Source organism: Rhinolophus sinicus, chromosome 3 (assembly GCF_057876585.1).
Source record: "Rhinolophus sinicus isolate RSI-liver-muscle chromosome 3, RSI-T2T, whole genome shotgun sequence".
In the NCBI taxonomy this organism is placed as follows: domain Eukaryota; kingdom Metazoa; phylum Chordata; class Mammalia; order Chiroptera; family Rhinolophidae; genus Rhinolophus; species Rhinolophus sinicus.
The window spans coordinates 191,115,020-191,135,124 of record NC_142503.1 but is presented as its reverse complement, the minus strand read 5'-3'; the positions used below and the strand labels follow the sequence as shown (position 1 = coordinate 191,135,124).

The 20,105-nt window shown below is 52.3% G+C and overlaps 1 protein-coding gene across 3 annotated transcripts in view; it reads left to right on the top strand.

Annotated features, from left to right (window-relative positions):
• The window catches only part of CCDC88C (coiled-coil and HOOK domain protein 88C), a 117,178-nt gene that overhangs the window by 49,638 nt on the left and 47,435 nt on the right, over positions 1-20,105 (top strand). For 2 of the 3 annotated variants that reach the window (XM_019745153.3, XM_019745172.3), the window contains exons 5-10: positions 9,764-9,822; positions 10,602-10,685; positions 13,406-13,546; positions 14,007-14,191; positions 14,909-14,990; positions 15,323-15,481. In XM_019745153.3, coding sequence (XP_019600712.3) covers positions 9,764-9,822; positions 10,602-10,685; positions 13,406-13,546; positions 14,007-14,191; positions 14,909-14,990; positions 15,323-15,481 — 710 coding nt within the window. Of the gene's footprint in view, positions 1-3,706; positions 3,816-9,763; positions 9,823-10,601; positions 10,686-13,405; positions 13,547-14,006; positions 14,192-14,908; positions 14,991-15,322; positions 15,482-20,105 lie in introns of those variants that run through there. The other variant, XM_019745162.3, reaches the window with a different exon arrangement.

The window sequence follows — 20,105 nt, the reverse complement described above, 5'->3', positions numbered from 1 at the left end:
ATAAAGTCCTGTTCCCCTTCCCCAATAAAAAATCTTAAAACCACGAAAAAAACATGTCGCCCTGTGACCTCATCATACTGCATAGCTCGGCCACCTTCCTGTTGATGCCCTCTGCCCCACCCCTGTCAGTGTCCCCACTTCTGCCCTCTAGGGACCCCTTCTCCACCAGGCACCTGCACATGCTGAACCCAGCCTCCAGCCCTCCCCGCAGCAGAGTCTGTTCCAGCCTCCTTGTGAGGCCCCCGGGACGTAGAGGTTGTCCGTGTGCAGAGAACACGGGTCCCCACCTGGGGTCACAGAACAGCTTTAGTAAGGTATAATTCGCGTACCATAAAATGTAACCCAAGTTAAGTGTACAATTTAGTGACTTTCCCCCCATAAATGTACAGAATTATGCAGCCTTCACCACGATCCTGTTTTAGAACATTATGGGGAAGCTGATTTTAAACTGTGACAGGTGAATAGCGTGTCCCCCTGGCACCCAGCACCGTGTCGAATCAATACACATCCATCAGAGAGGTTGTGGCCCTGCTCTGAGCGGTGAGCAGAGGCTGGAGGACCCCACCCAGGCAGCAGGCTCAGGGCCCCGGCGGGTCGTGCCGAGGGGAGGGGCTGCCTGACCATGCTGTCAAGACGAGACGATGCGAGCTGGGTGCCCCCATGGGTAGGTTTTGGCAGAGGTCCTGGGGACCTCCCCGAGCAGAGGGGGTTGGCAGGCCCACCAGCAAGATGACGCAAACGTGAGTGCCCGAGGCGGAGGGGCATAATTACGGAATCATGTTTTCTGTTTCAAACTTTCAAAATAGATGTGTGAAGCATTTGGGGTTTCTCTGTAAATAAAGAACAAAGTTGGTTTCTTCTGTGTGGTTGCCTGGAAGTCGGGAGGGGGAGCTGCTTTTTTACTAATTCTGTCACACACATTTCAGGAACATGCCTGTGCTCTGTTTGGCTGATGTTGACAGTGTATTGTTATTTATACGCTCTTCCCTCAAATGCTCCTAAGAACAGGTCCTTCAAGCCCTTGCTCAAATGCCACCTCCTCAGAGCTGCCCACCTGACCGCTGTATCTGCAGTTACAGCCTCTCCCTCAGGACTCTCTAATCTTGCTCTGCCTTCCTCTTTTTTTCATAGCACATATCACCTAATATACTCTAACATTTACTTACTTTTTCATGTCTATTGCATTCCTTATGTTTTCCCCTCTAGAATGTAATCTCTCATGAGGACATGAATCTTTGGGGAGTTTTTTTGTTGTTGTTGTTGCTGCCAGTATGTTCTAAGTGTCTGGCACATAGTAGGTGCTCAATGAATGTAGCATAAATGCTAGAGACCCACCTTTACCTCCATCTCGCTCTTCCATTTCCCTACTCCCTCAAGCTGGTGTTCCTTAACCAGTGTTACCCACGTGCTCTCACACATACACAGGTCAAGGGTCATTGGTCAGGGTCAAGTGAGAGTCGATCTGTGCTCAACACCATGTGTGTGGCATCCCTCGGCCGGAGAGACTGCCCTCACGCCACCATCTTGCCAGCTGTGCATCTGTTAACATATGTACGTGGTTTATCGAAGAGTATACACTATAAGAAGTTATATTAGATCGTGATGTCTGCTTTATGTGTAAAGTGAGGGCAGTTGTTGGATTAGAACTAGACCAGCTCCCTGGTCCGTTTGAGCCCTGATTTCTCAGCAGCCAGGCCTGTCACTGACACACACACACACACACACACACACACACAGATTTGTCTGACAAGAAGCCAGCAAATTCATTTCTGCCATTAATCATAGAACATTCATGCTGGAAAAGAGCCTTGTTTTTTCTGCCAAGGTTTGTATGCAAGTGCAATAGTGGTATTCAGACTTGGAAGTTGCTGATCCCACCTAAGCCCTTTAGAACGGAGGGCAGAGAGTCACAGGGGTGCAGAAACGCAGGCCAGAGAGGGGAGGGAACTCATTCAGAGGCACACAGCATGGTGGTCCCTTAGGCAAGAGATGTGTTTATCATTATAAAGTGCATAGATGGTTATATATGGGGACGATGCTGCTGGTTCCCAAGCTCTGGGATGAGATACCGTCATTGTTCTTTCTGCTACTTCTTGGATTCTAAATGTCAGGCAACATTCCTGGGTGCATGGAGGGGCTGCCCCATATTCACACCCTGCAGGATCCTGTCTGAATACAGCTGGAACCTCTGAGAACAGCGTGGGGGGTTCTGTTAATTGGCATTCAGTGGTCTGGCCCTCCGTGCTCTGTTTTCTCCTTGTGGTGGTTACAGACGGGGCTTCTGGGGACAGAGAGAGCGCCTCATGGACACAGAGGCTATGGATGTCCTTCCTTCACAGCTCAGTGCAGGCCACTGTCTGAGGGACCCAAAGGGCCACTTCCTGACCCTCCAGGAGAGGACCCGAAGGCCCTCACACCCTTCCTCCATGAGCAGACTGTCCCCAGCCAGAGGCTCGCAGAGCAGCTCAGCGCAAGCCTCTTCTCCAGAGTTCATTGTCAAATGCCCGCTGTGCTGGGTTCACGGGCCCCAGAAGCGTACGTATAGGCTGTCTCTGCTCCAGAAGCTGCCAGTCTGCATTGGGGCAGGGAGGGGAGGAAGACAGTGTCCAGGGTGAGAAATGGTATGAGCCTGTTCCACATAGAGTGCCCAGCAGGTAATAAGTTCTGCCTGGGCAAGTCAGGAAGACTTCCTGGAGAAGGTGGTGTGTGACAAGCCTTCAAAGAACAGAACAGCAGAAGGGAGGTGTCCCAGGTGGGAGGAGCTCAGGAGAGTGCTGGGAATCCCATGGGGAGTGGCTTAGGGCACAGGGAGCCAGTCTTCTGTCACAGCTGAAGTTTAGGTTTCAGAGTCTGGAGAGAAACGGGACTCTCGATACTCCTTGGAATTTAATATTTAACCCTCTCAGTGTTTACTTGCTGTTCTGTCAAGGGCATCCTTGAAGTGCTTTTCGGATCCCATGGAAACCTTCCCTCAGTCCACACCGCACAGCTTTGCCTTTTGATGATTGGGGAACCTGTGCCCCTCCCCAGTGGCAACCGGGGACAGTGGCTCAGAATCTGGTTTATTAGGAACAATCTTCTCGCCGCTGAAAGTGTTCTTTTAAAAAGCGAAAAGACTGTCTTCCTTCCCCGGCCCTCCCCCTGCTGTCCTGCCCTCCCCTCCCCTGGTGCCCTGCTTGCCTGTGACATGGTGGGTCAAGGTTCTAGCAGCGGGGGTGGGGGGTGGCTGTTTCATGAGCCACTCCTGTGTTCTTTTTCTCAACTTTACTTTTTTCCACTTCTTAACACTAATCTTTATATATATTTTTTTCTTTTTGCATTTGCAAAAGGCTCAGTTGCTTTGAATGGGGAGGGAAAAAGTAAGAAAGAGTAATCTTGCAGGCATTTGATCCTGTGAACATTTCCTGTTTTGTCCTGGAGGGAGCAGGTTCAGAAAAGCGCCGAAATGCTATTTGGAACAAACGGCTCACTCCTTTGCTTCTGTGCTGCGGCTGGATTCAGAAATGAGTCTTTAGTCCATCTCAAATGCGGGGTTTGCTGGGCGCATGAGCTGAAAGCCAGTGCTTAGCTTTTCAAGGAACGTGAAAAGCTTGGTTAACACCAAGCCCAGGCGGGCGTGACAACACAGCCAAATGCTGGCCTTGTGAACAGCCTGTGGGATCTGCCTAGATACCAGACTTTGTTTAGTAAACTTGTTAGCGATGGCCTGTACACAGAGAGAATGCTCCCTGGCAGCGGTACCCACGCCATGGCTTCTAGCAGGACTGTTCTCTGTGGCCGTCCGAGGAGGAGGGACGAGATGTTATTTGTCAAAGGTCTCTGTGTTTCCCGATTATATCTGGGCTTTGAGTTTTCTGCCTGGTGGTCGGGAGGGACCCTTTCTCACTCAGATCTCCTGCCTGTGCCATCACCTCGCCTGCAACCAGCCAGTCGCACGCTGAGTTCTTGTGGTTGATTCTCCTTTTCTGATCTTTGGTTGTTCGGTGCTAGGAAGTGAATTTGCACGCAGCTTCTGCGGCCCCTGGCTGCCTGGTGGGGGAGGGAGCCATTTTGGGTGAGATGCTGTGTCAGGGGCTTGATGTGGCTGTTTCAGATTGTTCTGTGTAATCTGGGAGAGCTGCATTGTATCATGTGGGCAGAGGCTTCTCATTGCCCATGCACGGTGGTGCCGGGGGTGGGGGCAGGCTTGATGTGGGTGATGGATAGATGCTGGGATAAGGGGGCCACTGGCCTGGGTGCACTCAGGAAGCCCGGGCACCCTTTCACACGGACATGTGACTTGGTGCCTGCCACAGTCCATATCCGATAAATGTTTGTTGAATGACTAATTAAACAAATGGGGCAGTGCCTGGTTATGGTAATGCCTTTTGGGGGCCCCATGTGTGACATCCTTCGTATAAGAAGTCTAGGTGAGGGTTTCACAGAGGTGGTGCTCCAGGCTGTGAGGTAATGGGTAGAGGTGCCTCCTCATACCCCGTGGACCAGGACAGATACGATGGAGGGTCCCCGTGTGCCTACACCGAGGACTTCACTGTCCACACTGCTCCTCAGCAGGGGGACAAGGTGACCCTGACTGATGACATGACAATAAGCAGTTCTGGCTGTAAGCAGAGCCCCCGGGGGGGGGGGGGGGACTGTGCACGTGTGGGTGCACCTTGGGATGTCATTTAACATTGAGGAGACTCATACACGGGGTCACGTCCACTTTTCAAATCAGTGAGATACCTCCGTAATCATCCTTATGAAATGACTGGCTTTTAAATAAGAAACCAGAGAAAGCACTGCTAGCAGCTGACTCTAGCACATAAGTCAGAGGAGAGCAGGACGTAGAATTAGTAAGAAAATAAACGTATAGTAAGTCCTCACTTAACAGTGTCCATAGGTTCTGCGACTTGAAGCAAAACTGTGCATAATGAAGCCCGTTTTACCACAGGCTCCTTGATACAAACAAGAGTTAAGTTCCTACAGCATCTCATCACCATTAAAACGAAAGGATGTAGAATGAAAGGACTTATTGGAGGACGTGCTGTATGTGTGTGTGTTCTCTTTGTTCTTACCCCAGGACTTGCTGCGAATACTGAATGTCAGTCACTCAGTCAGCAGACACTGGTTAAACACCGGCATCAGAAGCTAGACAGGCTAGAGCCTTGCTCGGGAAGGAAATGTAAATAAGTAATGACAGTTTCAGGGGGAGGGGGTTGGCAGAGAGTTAGGCGCGATCAGGTGGTGACGGAGCTGGGACCCAATCTTAGTTCTGTGACTCAGCCTGTCGGACCCCGTTCTTGTTTGTCAATGGGAGATTTTGGCCATTGGACATTGCTTTGGGGATTAAATCAACGCTTGCGTGTCTACTACACTGCAGTGATGGTCTGTAGGTGCAAAGGGCACGTGGGGAGGGCAGAATTAACTACTGATTGGGTCCATCTAATTACTCGTCACTCAGATGGGTCAGTCCTGCCAGGTTGTGAGGCTTAAACCCTCAGCCTGCCTGGAGACTTGCACATCTGGACGTCAGGCTGTGGAGGGTGGGTTAGCGAGACAGAGGCATCAGTCACTGCTTTCCTCTGACCCCGTCTCCGCAGGGCAGTCACTGCGCCTCCGACCTCAGCAAGGGCGCATTGTGTGCAGTTTGGGGCAGGAAGAGCTCCCTCTTGTAAAGGGCTGTTTGCCTTCCTTTGCCTAAAGCCCTACCTTCATACCTAAGTATCATTGACTTTCTGTATCTAGAGACCAGGAAGTGTCAACATTCAAATGGCTACTACAGCTTAGAGAGTCAACGAGTAGACTCTAGAAGGGCCCTAGAGACCATATCCAGGCTTGGAAGGTGGGTTTTGTTTCATGTGATTGGCAGTGGCTGTTGGCAGAGTGCTGTGTTCAGAAGGCTCCCGAGGCCTCGTTTCAGGCTCAGTCAGAAAGGGCTGTGATCAATGGCCATGTCTGCCACAGACAGGACATGAGAAAGTCAGGGAATTTTACAGCCCTGATCTGATCCAGCCTGCACATTGTAGAAGTTTGTGTAGTTTAATTGTCAACTACATTTCTGTATCCATGTCCATCCTTACAATACATGTGACAGCAGATAGTTGCTCTTGTTTTGGGAGCCGATGGCTATAAACATCTGTAGCTTTATATGTGGCCTAGGTCAGCATATACGCATTCCATTTCTGCTCAGAAAGACTGGGGTGAGCTTCTGTGCGTCAAGACTCCAGGAAGCAGGTAGTAAAGGAAGTCAGGTTTTTCTTAGACACCCGTTAGCTCAGGGATTCCCCTGGGGTTGTGAGTTTGTGGGGAGATGTGGAAGGTGTCTCATGTTTCTCTACCTTCCCCCATCCACTGATTGCTTGTGACTCACTCAGCATAGAAATCTACGTTGCTTCCTACCCCATCACCCACTTCTTACCCTGAAAACCAGCTCTAGTATGCGTAACCACAAAGCATTTATAATTCGACAGCCACCATGTTCTCTTACCCCAGGGCCTTTGCACATGCTGTTCCCTGTGCCTGGAACGCTCCCGCTCAGCTGCCTCCTGACGCTCTCCTCTTCATCCGTGGGTCTCAGCTCAGAGGAAATTTCCTTTAAGAAGCCTTCCCTGATTCTCACTGCAAACTAGATGTCCTTCTTCTGGTTCCCATAGCATTTGTGGGCTTGATGGCATTGCTGGTTTGCTTTGTCTGAGTTCAGAGGATGGTGATATTCTCAGCACCCAGAAGAAATTGGTGCTTGGGAAGGGACTTGTCTGTAACTTTGTTTCTTCTTTGCCTGTTTGATTGTGTCACTGAGCCAGTCTTGCTGGCAGGGACCCAGTAGAAAGTCTTCTGGTATGTTTTGAAACTATTCAAAACCAACAATCTGGGAGATTTCTGAAAATAGCAGTAGTTCTTACTACTGAAATCCTGAGAGAAACTGGGAACTTCTGCTTCTCTCTGTCTCTGTCTCTCTCTCTCTCATTTCATAGGAATCTATGTAGGGGTAAAAATCACAGGATGCATTTGTGATAAGCAAATGTTTTTATTCCCTCCACCTGGTGAGAACAAGCACAGCACGGCCTCACTGGAGTGAGGCCATGATGCATTTCTTAGTGCCCTGGTTAGCACCCTGTTCCTCACCCAAAAGTTGATTTCAAATAATTTTTTTCCATAGATATGTTTCTAAAATTAATTCTCTACCTTTAATACCTTTTTCCTCCTCTGTTACAAAACTTAGCAAATAGAAATTCCATCCTTTTCTAACAGTGCTGTGGATCAGATTTAGTGTTTTCTTGATGTCTGATGGGTGTGAATGAATGAATGAATGAATGAATGAATGAATGATTGTCATTGCATGTAACTGCAGGGTGCTGAGGGAGCAGAACCCTTTGCTCTGTCACCAAATAGCCTCGGACTGTTGTGTTGAGCCGCGTGTGTGTGTTCAAGGACTCTACTTTCCTCTCCTACCAGACAACCGGCTTATGCTCTTGCTACTAGCAGTGGGCTTGTCCTGTGCTTTTCCCCCTTTTAATTTGCCATTTTCATCTGCTGTGGGCTGGGAAAAGGGATCATCAGAGCTGTGTGATGAAAAGCACGATATAATTGGGTCCTTGGGGGCCTTTGCTGTGAACAGAGCACATAAAGATTGTCTGTGGGACTCTGCCTTCTGTTTGGGCTGGTCTGAGGCCCTTCAAATGCTTCTTCCCTGTGTGTCAGCTCTGCTGCCGACAGCAGCAGGTACGTGGCCTATGGAAGGGGAATCGCTGTAGGAAGAGGAGCTGACGAGGGCTGGGAGGGGTCTGCACCTGTTTTATCCACTGAAGGGCTTACGAAGGCCACTTGCCAATCATCTGGGGACTGACTGAGGGGGCAGAGGTGACGACCGTCACGTGGGCTAGGCATGAGCTCTGTGGCCAGGGAACGTTTCCGTGAGACTGATGGGAGGTTCTCAATAGTCAGGTGGCCCTTTCCTTTGCTTTTTATCAAAACTGAAATGGTGGCTGATCATCAGCTCATCGTTAACAGAGAAGTGAGTCGGTGTGGGGATATATTTACTAATGTCTGTGGATTAGAGCCTCTTGGCCAAATAAAAGGCCTCAAGTGAAAAAAAAAAAAAAAAACACCCGTAAAAGTCTTTGAGAATTTTTCCATTTCAAACACTGATGAAGTTCTACACCTATTAGCAAAGACAAAGGTTTGACCATCGTAGATTGATCTGCAACGCCAAGCCTTGTTCTTAAGTGTATTCTAAGAGCGTTGAATCTGAGCAGTCTGCCGGGACCCTGGAGTCCAGCCCCCACCCGTCCCGCCCACCTTCAGGCTGGGAGGCAGCAAGGAGGGTGACGTTTGGGTCAAGTGACCTCAGCCCCCAGTTCTGAGGCTTGACCCTGATGTCATCACCTCAGAAAAAGCTTGTTTTAGCTACTTTTCAGTTGAGAGGTATTTGGGTGAGGTTGTATGTTACTCCATACACGCCTTATACCCAAAGACCCAACGTGAACCACAGCATAGTTCTTGGGACACGAGGTGGTTCTTTTTCATCCCAGGGATCACTGGTGATACTTCGGGCCATTTTAGCACGGTGCAAGTGGGTGTTGGTAAGTCTTTCAAGAAAACGATGCTATTTCTGACAGGTCCCTTCTCCCCCACATGGAACAGAATATAATGAGAAAGACAATAAACCATAGAATTTTTTTTTTATTTTTTTTATTTGAAAGCCACTCTGCACATCACCCAGGCCAGCTCTCTCCCTTTCAGAGCTGTGGAAACAGGCCAGGGGACCGAGGACAGCTTGTTGTGCTCACAGGCTCCTGGTGACCAAGCCAGGTGTAGAGGCCCAGCATTCTGTTTACTTAAGTGGTTGAGACTCGTAAACGATGAAGACACGTTCGGCCTCAAGCATAATCGAAGAGACAACGTAAAATGATGAAATGAGATTTTTTGGCCTGTGTGATCGGCAAAGCTGACAGAGAGCCATAAGACAGTGTCGGCCTGGGTGTGGGGAAACAGGGCTTATCGAATATTGGTTGTGAGAGAGTAAAATGGGAAAGTCTTTCTGCTGAGCCATATGGCCATAGGAAAAGCATAGAAGATGAGTTTATTCAAAGTAAAGGAGGACGTGCATAAAGAACTAGCCGTTAAGATGTGCTTGGTAGCATTGTTTAGATGAAAACATTGAAAAATTGAACCTCTGGGAGGGAATTGGTTGGATACGTTTGTGGTCTTTGTACAAAGTATGGGACCATCCAAAATGATGTGTGTGTGTTGCCTGGGCTTTGCTTTGGAATATTCCAGCCATCACTGGAACTGAGAAGCAAAAAGGGAAGGAGGAGGAAATGGAATGTATAAAACGTTGGTAACGTGAAGCTGGGTGATGAATATGGGGGGGTTTGTTACACTGTCCTCCTGGTCTGTTTGAAATTGTGCGTGATGAAAAGGTAAAGTTGTGCAGCCTTGTTTTAGCCTCGATTCTATTTCCTACGGGGGTGATTCTCTCCCATTGGACTTTCCTTCCCGCATGCCCTGAGAAGGGGTGCAGATTTGAAGCTCATTAATCATGGGAAGGTAGTTAGGATATAGTTGAATGGAAGGGGCTAGGGACCACACAGTTCTGTGCAGAATCCTCAGTTGGTTCGAAAAACACACCCACACATAGAAAGCAGCTGGAGTGTGTACACCTGAGTGGGTAGCACTGGGTAGAGAGTTACCTGACTTCCCCCTCCTGCAGACGCGTGTGCCATCGGTGCGGCTCCCTCAGCGGTGGAGCCTAATTAAACACGCTGCTCTTTTGCTTTAGGGAAGAGTATGGAGGAAGTGAAGAAAGTTCTGCTGCTGCTGCTGGGCTGTGCTGTCCAGGTAGGCGCTGGGCTGGGGATGGCGAGGGCTCAGCCGGAGCCACCTGTGTGTGCATTTGTGGGGACAGAGCGCCCCTGAGGTGGACGTGACAGAAGGTCCCTGGGTTCCTGGGAGAGAAGTGACCCCCATCATAGGTGGCAGTCATTTCTAGGACCAGGTCACCTTGGGCAAGAAGCAGGTGGGGTCCCTCAGGCCAGCGCCATTAGCGTATCGTCCCCAGTGTAGGAACGTCCAGAGCAGCGCTTATGGGCCAAATTTGACCCACGACCCGTTTTTGTAAAAAAGGTTTATGGGAACACAGCCACGCTCATTTCTTTACATCGTCTCTGGCTGCGTTCACACCACAATGGCAGAGCTAAGACCAAATGGTCCAGAGTCTAAGATTTTTTTTTTTTTTTTTTTAACGCCCTCCAGCCTTTGCAAATGAAGTTTGCCGCCCTCGGCCTGAATCAGGTGTCCTTGATCTTCACTTGTTTAAAAATCACCTGGACAGCTTGTCTAATGTGCAGATTTCTGTGTTTCGCCCCCAGTATTTTCAAGCTGGACTAGGCTTTGAAAAGCAATCGCCCCGGGTGATTCTGAGTAGGTGGTTGGAGCAACTTCTAGAGAAACCTCAGTCTGAGGTCCAGCAGAGGGGACAAGGGAGGACACTTTCTTGGGTACAGAGGAGAAAGCCTGGGGTTGGGTGGGCGGTTCACTTGGAAACTTTCTGTGGCCGTGACGGTCCCAGGTTGCCTCGCTCACAAAATACTTCCATTAACACGTCTAACCCTCTGCAGTGTGAGAAGAAAGAGGAGTTTATTGAAAAAATCAAACAGCTGGACATTGAGACCCAAGCCGGGATTGTGGCCCATATCCAGGAGGTAGGTGTGTGTGTGGCTTGGTGGGGCTTAGCCGCGGCCACGTTCCCATGGCAACCAGGAGGCAGGCTGTCTCCACCGGCGAGAAGTTGAAGCAGTGCATCACCCATTAGTGATTTTGCCAATGTTAGGTTTCAGACACCACAGACATATTGAAGCTATTTGGAAAAGTGGCCATCAGCAAACTAAAATAAAACGGGGGTAAAAATAAAAAATTAAAACAACAACAACACACACACACACACCTCAATCAAGCCTTCTTTTGCCTCCTCTTCTTACCTAATATGGACTCAGACTATTTTTAAGAGCTGTCAAGTGGTTTAGGCTCAGATTTTGATTTACAGGCCCTGAAAATGTATTCTGGCAAATGTCATCCTGCTTCAAATGGTTGATCTTTATGGAGAAAGATTCTCCGTTTCTGTCAGTGACATGGCAGAGAAACAAGCTGCCACCATTTGGGAAGTTAAAAACTGGCAAGTCCCAGAAGGGCTGTCTCCAGAGACTAGTCCGTGGGGTGGAGGCAGGTGGGCTCGGCACTGAGGGCAGCCCCTCTGCCGTTGATGGGCCTGGCAGAGGTGGCCTCAGCAGAGAAGGTGGTTTCCCTGGAAACAGGCCTGTGGGACAGGCACCCACCTGAAAATGTGCTTCCCTGACCTGTTCCTCCCCCCCCCCCCCCCCGCAAGCAGCATTGTGTGTTTTAATTATCTTAGAGGATATGGTTCAGCCTTCAGTCTAATTGGACAGATGAGATAAAGGCATGAAAAAGACATGAGCAGGAGCACACAGGAGCAGGTGTGTGACTGGCAGGGGCAGCTAAGCCCAGGGCACCGCACACCAATGCCGGGGGCAGGCTGTGGCGGGGCTAATGGGCTTCCCACCACCAGGCACCGTGGCGTGGTGGGTTCTGAGTCACATCGAAGCAGGGGATGGATGTGGCTTGTTTCGGGAGAGGGTCCAGTGAAGCCCCCGTCGTCAGGGGAAAGTCAGTATTGTGGTCAATGTTCTCAACCATGCGTGTCAGTGAATGGCTACCTGTTAGCCGAAGAACGACTCTGCCTTTTAATTTTCCTTGTGTCTGTGTTTTGAAAATGTATCTGTCTAGGGACTGGGTCCTTGAGACTAGCCAGTTCTTTGCGACTCACTGTCTTTCCTGCCCAGCCAGCGGGATATTTACCAAAAAAAAAAAAAAAAAAAAAAAAAGAGGAGGGGGAGGATGCAACTGAAAGAGTCCTGCGTGATTACCAAGTTCAGGGGCTGGCAGTGGGGACTGGGTGTCGGAATTAGTTGGGGGCTTCTTAACCATTTAGGCCCCACAAGAGACCCACCGAGTCAGTCGGAAGGAGCAGCATGAGCCTTAAAAGCTCCTCATGTGACGACATGCAGCTGGGGTTGCATCCTGAACCCCCTTTACAGACATGAAAGTCCATTCCCAAGCATTGGAGCAGGCCTAGAACCCGGCCTCCCAGTCCCAGGTCTGTGCCTTTGGGGTGCCCTGCCCCATGGGTTGACATTTCTCCTAAGTCTCCGAGATCAGCTGAATCCCAGCTTTTCCTTTGTGAGGTGGGGAGAGGTAAGGAAGGGGGTGTCTTTTGAGAAACTGAAAGGCCCTATTTGTTTGTTTGTTTTAAGATATTCTCTGCCTCCATTTACTGCTCTAGAAAATTTTCAGGACTTTTTTGTGTGTACCTCCCTGAAGTATATTGCTGATTTCCTTTTGTTTTACTCTTGGAGGCCTGAGTGTGCTAGTAACTCATCTTCCCAAACTGAGAAGAAAGGGACTTCAGTCAGATCTTCTGCCTGTTCTGGCTGGTCTGGGGGTCAGGTTGAGAAGGTCAGGTCGGCAGAGGCTGCCCAGGTGGGGCATACTGTGTTTCCCCAAAAATAAGACCAGGTCTTACATTAATTTTTGCTCCAAAAGATGCATTAGGGCATATTTTCAGGGGATGTCTTATTTCATGTACAACAATCTACATTTATTCAAATACAGTCATGTCATCTTCTTCTGGAACATCGTCATAATGTACTAAATGCATCCGTCTGGCTGACGATCTTAACTGGGGCTTATTTTCAGGGTAGGTCTTATTTTCAGGGAAACATGGTAGCTATGGACCCTCAGACCCATGGAAAGGGAAAAAACCAGGTGGCCTTAAGTGTCCTGTGGGGATGAGATACACAGGCCTACCTGGAAATTGTTTTAGATCGTGAAATATTTCCCCCAAACAATTCAATTATTGTGTACCTAACATTCTGACATAAGAGTTTTAACATTTTGCTGTATTTGCATTAGATTTTAATAAATACAGTTCCCCTGCTTACCCTCCCACCCTCCAAAGCTTACCTTCTTTGTGTTATAAATTGATGGCGCGCCAATAAAAATATCTGAGGACTGTTTAGGGAACTACTACATTGTAAGGAGTGCTTTCTGATATTTTTAAAAAAGGTCAGTATCCTCTTTGAACCAGTGTTGAAAGCAGAAGTGGTTTGTATGAGCAGAGCTTAGCTGCAGAGGGTTTAGCCACACGTGCTTAAGGAGCCCCCTGCCTGCCACAAAGAATTTCTCAACGAAGAGTTAATAACATCAGTGAAATGGGTCAGCTGTGAGAGAGTCCCTTCCTGACCCCCCTCGCACCCCTGCTGCTCGGCCATGGGAAGATGGGTGCTCTCAGGATCCCGCGCTGCTCCCTGCGTGGCCTCTGCAGCGCTGGGCCTGTGTATGCCCGCAGGTGACCCACAACCAGGAGAACGTGTTTGACCTGCAGTGGTTGGAGGTTCCGGATGTGGCCCCGGAGGAGCTGGAGGCCCTTTCCAGGAACATGGTGTTTCACCTCCGGAGGCTCCTAGATGAGCGAGATGAGCGCACAGAGGTACGTCTGCGGGCGGCCCAGCTGCCAGGTGGCATGGTGCAGCGTGGGGAGGGACGTGGGTCTGGGACCCGCCCGGGTCACGGGCTGCTTTCCTCGGCCTGCCTCTTCCTCTCCAGCCTGCACGCCTCCTGGCCGTTTCTCCTGGAGCTGGGATGTGGGCATTTTATTTGCAGCGAACTGGCACCTCTGAGATACCTGTGGGAGGACAGGAATTCATCGACATGCGGAGCTTGGGGACCCTGTTGCATTCACACGCTCCTTTCTGTCTGACCGAACAGTTCATCTCTTTTTCAAAACTTACACTGCCTTTCCCCTGCCTCCCTCCGGGTTTCTCCGTCTCAGCTGCTGTCTCCTCTTTTCCTTTCTTCTCATTCTTGGATCGTTTTTCACCAAGTCCGAGCACAGATGCTGTGCCGGGCGCAGGAGCTCGCTGGTGAGACCCCTCTCTGCCCTGCTGCAGCTGATCGTGGACCTCACTCAGGAGCGCGACTACCTGCAGGCACAGCAGCCCCCGAGCCCCCTCAGGCCCTCCAGCACCGAGTCCACCCCCAGCCCGACCAGCAGCCTCTCCAGCGAGGACAAGCAGCATCTGGCCGTGGAGCTGGCGGACACCAAGGCCAGGCTGCGGCGTGTCAGGCAGGAGCTGTGAGTCCTAGAGACCCCGGCTCTTCTTTTCTGCGTTTGTGCCGTGTGTCGCAAACACGTTTCTGGCATGTTCAGTTCACTCCCATGCAGTGCAGCAAACGGGAGCTCTGAGTTGGGCCCCTGGGTCAGCTGGGCTCTGCTCGGAGCGCGGTCACTATTTGAATGTTGACTGGTTCCCTCCCTCCCCGGGCCTGCACAGGGAGGGGTTCTGCAGTGTCTGTGGGGCGCCTGCCAGCCCCGACATTACAGATGGTCTACAGAAGCAGCCTGCTGTCCACCCTCAGGCCCAGTGTGGGGCTCCAGTGACCCCGTGCTGGTGTGTGTTTTCCTGGCCAGAGAGAGGGTGCATTTCACTTGCTCTGGTGAGCCTGTCTCCTGCAGCTGGAGATGTCACTTTGTCCGTCATCTCAGGAGTTGCATCCCTGCACCTCCCTGCCAGTGGGCCAAGCTGCCTGCCTGCCTGCCTGTGGGGCGGTGCCGTGGCCCCTGTGGTCTCCTTGCCTGTCCCACTCCCTCAGTGTGGGTGGTAACCCGGTGTAAACTTAAAAATGGAAAAGAAAAAATTTGAGTTAGGAGCATTTTTGAAAGCCCCACATCCAGATTCCCCTCCTCACCCCCAGAAACCAGGTTCCCTTTCTTTCCCCCACTGTGGTCTCGCAAGGTGGTGGGCTGCTTCTGAGGAAGCCCCCCTCAGCCTCATGTCCGAATCACCCCCAGGGAGGAGAAGACAGAGCAGCTTGTGGACACCAGACATGAAGTGGATCAGTTGGTGCTGGAGCTGCAGAAGGTCAAGCAGGAGGTGAGCAGGGAGGTGTGAAGGTCAAGCGGGGGTGTGGGGCTGGCACCCCCAGTAAATGTGGCCCGAGGTCCAGGAATGCAACAGTGGGAGCTTCCAGCCAAGGCCTCGGTTTCCTTCCCACTCAAAGTGGTGCTGCCCCAGAGCCAGTTGTCCTGAGAACTGCTGTGGGATGACGTGTCTCAGTGACAGCACGTGGGGACCCCACGAAGTGGCCTGTACACGGAGCCCCTCAGCCACCGGGAACCAGCAGCTAGGACTGCAGGGACTCAGCCCTCTCTTCCCCGCCCCCGAGGGTGCCCTGAGCTGGGTCCCCTGCCTTTGCCCACCCCCAGAACATCCATCTGGCGGCTGACGCCCGGTCTGCTCGTGCGTACCGCGATGAGCTGGACTCGCTGAGGGAGAAGGCGAACCGTGTGGAGAGGCTGGAGCTGGAGCTGGGGCGCTGCAGGGAGAAGCTGCACGATGTGGACTTCTACAAGGCCCGTATGGAGGTGAGCCTGGGCCGGGCGCGTCCGGCACGTCCTGTCCTGGAAGCTTCTAGAGAGAGGAGCCCTGGGATCGCCGCAGCTGGCGCTTTCCCTGCACCCCCTCCTGTCTGCAGGTCTCCTAGAGGCCTCCCTCTGTGAGGGAGGTACTATGGTTGGGTGATGACAGCCATGCTTGCTCTTAGGAGTTTTCCTTCTCCCATTTTATGCCACAGTGATGGCCTTCTAGTCACAGATCGTTTTTTTAAGACTAATTGCAATTTCCATGGCTGAATCTTGCCCCAGAACTCAGTTTCCTCATCGATAAAATAGATATACTGCTTCGTGAAGTGTTTAGGATGGGAGGTAAAATACCTGGTATTTGGGCAAATCCCACAGCAGGCGCTCAGTGGGGGAGCCTGTTCTGACACCAAGGTTAGGGGTAGCAGCAGGGGAGGGGTCAGGGCTGTGGGGCGATGGAGACCAAGACCCAGGTGGGGTCAGTGACACTTTGACCTCTCACTCCCACTGCCTCACTTCAACAGCAGGTTCTGGGACCCAAGCACATACCGGGGCTTTTCATCACTCACTGGAAACGCCACCATTGGGAGAGTCAGGGACACTCACGCACAGGTTTCCCCAGACTGCTGCCTCAGCTGCCCCTCCTGCAGCCCCCAAATGGGACCATGGACGGCGTCTCCCACCTCTCACCCGGTTCTCTGCCCCGTGGAGTGGGGTGACTTTCAGGGTCCCGTCCCTAGGCCCCGTGTTTATTCCTGGCCTCATCCAGGCAGCGTCCCTCAGTCATGCGGACATGTGGCCTCGTGCCAAGCCCTGCACCAGCAAGATTCGCGCCCTGCACTCGGGGAGCTGCTGGACTTTCAGAGGGTTTCACGTGGGAACCTCTTTTGCATATTCTCAAATTTCATGCCTCTGGATCGTAACAGCCGTGCTTTTCATGTTGATTAGTAATTTTCATAGTGAAGTTACTGTGACATTAGTAATGCCTTAAATTTTGTGTTCGATTTCTGAATCACAAGGGAAATAGTGTGTCTCTGCAGGAGACAATTCCTTAGGGCCAGGCAGTGACACACGTGGCTTTGCCAACACTTGGCAGCTGAGGCTGGCCCAGAGTCCAGGCCACGGCGGAGGATGAGTCCCACTCTTCTCAGAGGCCCATAGCATCAGGGCTCAGAGCGGCGTGGAGGACAGGCGTGTGTGTGCACTCGGTCCTGAGACTGGGGCACTTGAGCAGTGCTGCTCAGTCTGCAGACCGGCCGGCAGCCCAGCACGGCCACAGGCTTCTGTGTGGGCACCGCTGGGTGTCATCTGACTGCATGCCTGGTGCCTGGCACACACAAGGCACTTGGTAATCACTGCATAAGTCAAGTAAAAACCCACCTCTCAGCAATGAAAAGACTTATGACCTGGGGTAATGGACAGGAAAGAATCGCGAGTTTTGTCACCTTTGAAATGGTGACAGTGTTGGCTGTGACGGGCAGTGGAGCAGAGAAAGGAACACGACTTGCACCTTGGTGCCGGCTCCCATTTGTGGACACCCACTGTGCGGGGATTCTCATCTAGGCACAGATGGAATGACGGGCAGCCACGTGCCCTCCCCGAAACCCTGCCCCGTCTCCACTGAGAAACACAGAAATGCATGTCATGGAAGGGAGAGAGTGTTAGTGTCACGTGGGAGGAAAAGTTAAAGGCCTGGGTGTTCACGGTGAGGGCAAGGTTAATTTGGGTTAGAAAAATAGGGACCACAAAACATTTCCATGTTTTGTTTTTAAACTTTTGGCAGCTTCTGCGTGGCTCCTAGTCTAGTTTACACGAGGGTTAAAACAACAAGAGGAGGCCTGGGCATCCGAGGTACAGTGGGAAGTGGCGGGTGCACCGGCTGCAATGCACCTCGACTTCCCTTTGCAAACAGTCGCCCCACCTCACCGCTGCCAGGGCACGGGGGCTGCTGTCCAGAGGGCCAGGTGGGAGCAGGACAAAGGCAGAAAGAGACTGCCTGGAAGGTTTCTCTTGCCCCATGTTTGGTCATTGGCTGAAATTCCTAACAGCAGAGGGCAGATGCGTAGGGGCCGTGTGCGTTCTGAGCAGGGTGGGCCAGTCTCTGCCCCTCTGAGAGACTGATAGCTTCCTCGGCAGTGCTCGCTTCAAAATAAACAGTCCGAGACCTAGCAGGGCACCGTCCCGCCTGCCACACCACTTTCTCGGTGCTGGGCAAGCCTTGTCCCTCTGTAAAAGGCAGGGTGGTCTGGGTGTCTCTCAGATCCTCATGCCCTGGCATCTCATGCATAGGTAGGAGCATGTTTCCACTGAGCTTATCCTAGCGAGCCCGTCCACCGAGATGAGGGCCCTGGATAGATCTGTGCAGGGAGGGGTCGCGGGGGCTGTTGGCGAGGCAGTTAAGAGCTGGGTTAATGGTCAGTCCTGGGAACCGTGCAGACACACCCTCAGACGTCCCCCGCGGTGCCCACGTTCAGGAGGGGGAGAGGTGCTGTGGGTTTGGTCTGCCCTGCCAATCCAGGCCTGGGAGGTGGGGCCTCGGCTCCACTCACCCTCCAGCCAAGGCAGAGTCGCTCACCTGTGCCCTCGGGTTCCAGCAGCTCTCCCCAGCAGAGTGCACTTCCTGGGTAGAAACCCTTTTCTGTAGGTGAAGGTGCTCAAGCTGTATTTGTTGATTTGAGTCTAATCTCTAGGTTCTTCCGGACATCCCCGCCCTTAATGAAAACCCTCCCCATTCTCCCCTGTCCCTCCAGCTATCGCAGTCCATTCCAGAGCCTGTTTGAAACAGGAGAATACCACTGCGTCCTGCATTTCCTCACTTTCTCACCCACCCCTCCCCTCGCATTCTTCTGCCACCTCCCTCTACTTACCTGGAGCCATGCTTGAGAATGGGGTCACGATGCACTTGCCAGGTCCAGTAGCACTTCCAGCCTGCCTTGCACGCCCTCTGTGGCACGGCTACCTCCAGTCACCTCCTCACTGAGCCCACCTCGCCTCACGCCTGGCTTCCCTACATCCCTCACTCCACCTTCTCAGGCCCCTGTGGCGGCCACCTTGCTCTGCCCACTCCCAGATACCGGCCGTCTGCTCTGCCCTCTGGGCTTTCGGCACACGTCCTGTCCCCCTCCCGCCCCCTCTAGCTGACACAGACCAACAAGCCCCAAATCAGTCTGTGGGCTGGGTCTCCTGTGTGCCAAGCCCGTCTGCCTAGTTCATAGGAACCTCCAGGGTCAGCGTGTCTAAATCCACTGTCTCCCCCTCCCCCAAACCTGCTGGAGTCACCATCCACCTCCCCAGGCACCTCAGCCAGAGCTGGTTAACCTCGATGCTTCTGTCTTCCTCCCTACTCTGCCTGCACCTGGCCTCAGGTGCTCCCCAACCTCCAGAGCCCATTTCCCCATCTCCTGGCATATCGTTGGCCGGAGGCAGGTGTTGGAAGAAGCAGTGCTACCGCAGTGCTGGCCCTCTCCGTCATTGCTCACTCACATTAGTGCAGTGAGCAATGATCTATTCCAGAATCCGAACTGGCCGTTCGCCTCTGTCTCTCCTCCTCCACATCCCTGCCCTGCTGCCAGCTGGTCTTTCTAAGTTCCTCAGGCACCTCTCTGCTCCTCTTAGGATAAAACCCACTCTGCCCTCGTGTCTGGCTCTCCTCACCTTTGGTCCCCAGTGGAATGCTGCTCCTGCCAAAGCGAGCCCCCTTCAGGCCCCTCAGTGCCCTCTGAGGCCTCCTCAGCCCAGCACACCTCTGCCGGCACCGGCCCGACGAGCGGTGGGTGGGCCAAGCGGTACGAGCTTCACCCCCAGGCCCGTGCTTCATACTTCCTGTAGACCCCCTCTTACTTCCAGGCAGCGCTCACTACGTAACATGGTCATGACACATCTTCCTGTCTGTTTCCCTCCTGCAACGGGAGCTCCTTGAAGACAGAGTCTGTATCTTTCTGACCTCAGGTTTGGGTCTTCGGTGCCCAGCAGGGATGGCCAGACTAGTCAGTCTGTCTGGGGGTGAAATCTGGCCCACTGTCGGCTCTTAGGATGAAGGTGTGTGGACCCCAACTACACCCCTTTGTTCACACGCTATCTATGGCGGCTTCTGGTACGCCTGCAGATGGCGTGGTGGTGACACACTGCTGACCTGGGCTGAAGGCTTTATCTCGGGTCCCTTACAGACCTGTGGTCTGGCCCACAGGAGGCGAGGCCTGTACAACGAGCAGTAAGAACGGGCGCTTCCTCCCCGTGCACGCACCGTGTTTAGCTCTTAACTGCATCAGTACGTTTAAGCGCCCGATGGCCGTACAAGGTTTAGCAGCCACTGTTGGACCCTCTCGTTTCTTCAGATGAGAAAGCTGAGGATGAATGAATGACTTGCCCAGCATCACAGGTGGTAAGGAGGTGGACCTGGCATTGAAACACATGACTGCCTTCAGCACCTCAGCCCCGCTGAGGAAGAAGGAAATAAGGGGCGGGTCCATGGAGACAGAGACGGTGCAGGAGAGAGGAGAAATGGGGGTACTCGCTGGGGGTGATGGCAGCCACTGCCTCGGGTGCCGAAAGGGCTGCGGGAGGGCCCAGCCTCCAGCAGGTCATGTCGGCCCTTGGACGTTACGTTAAAATTCAGGGAACTGACGACCTT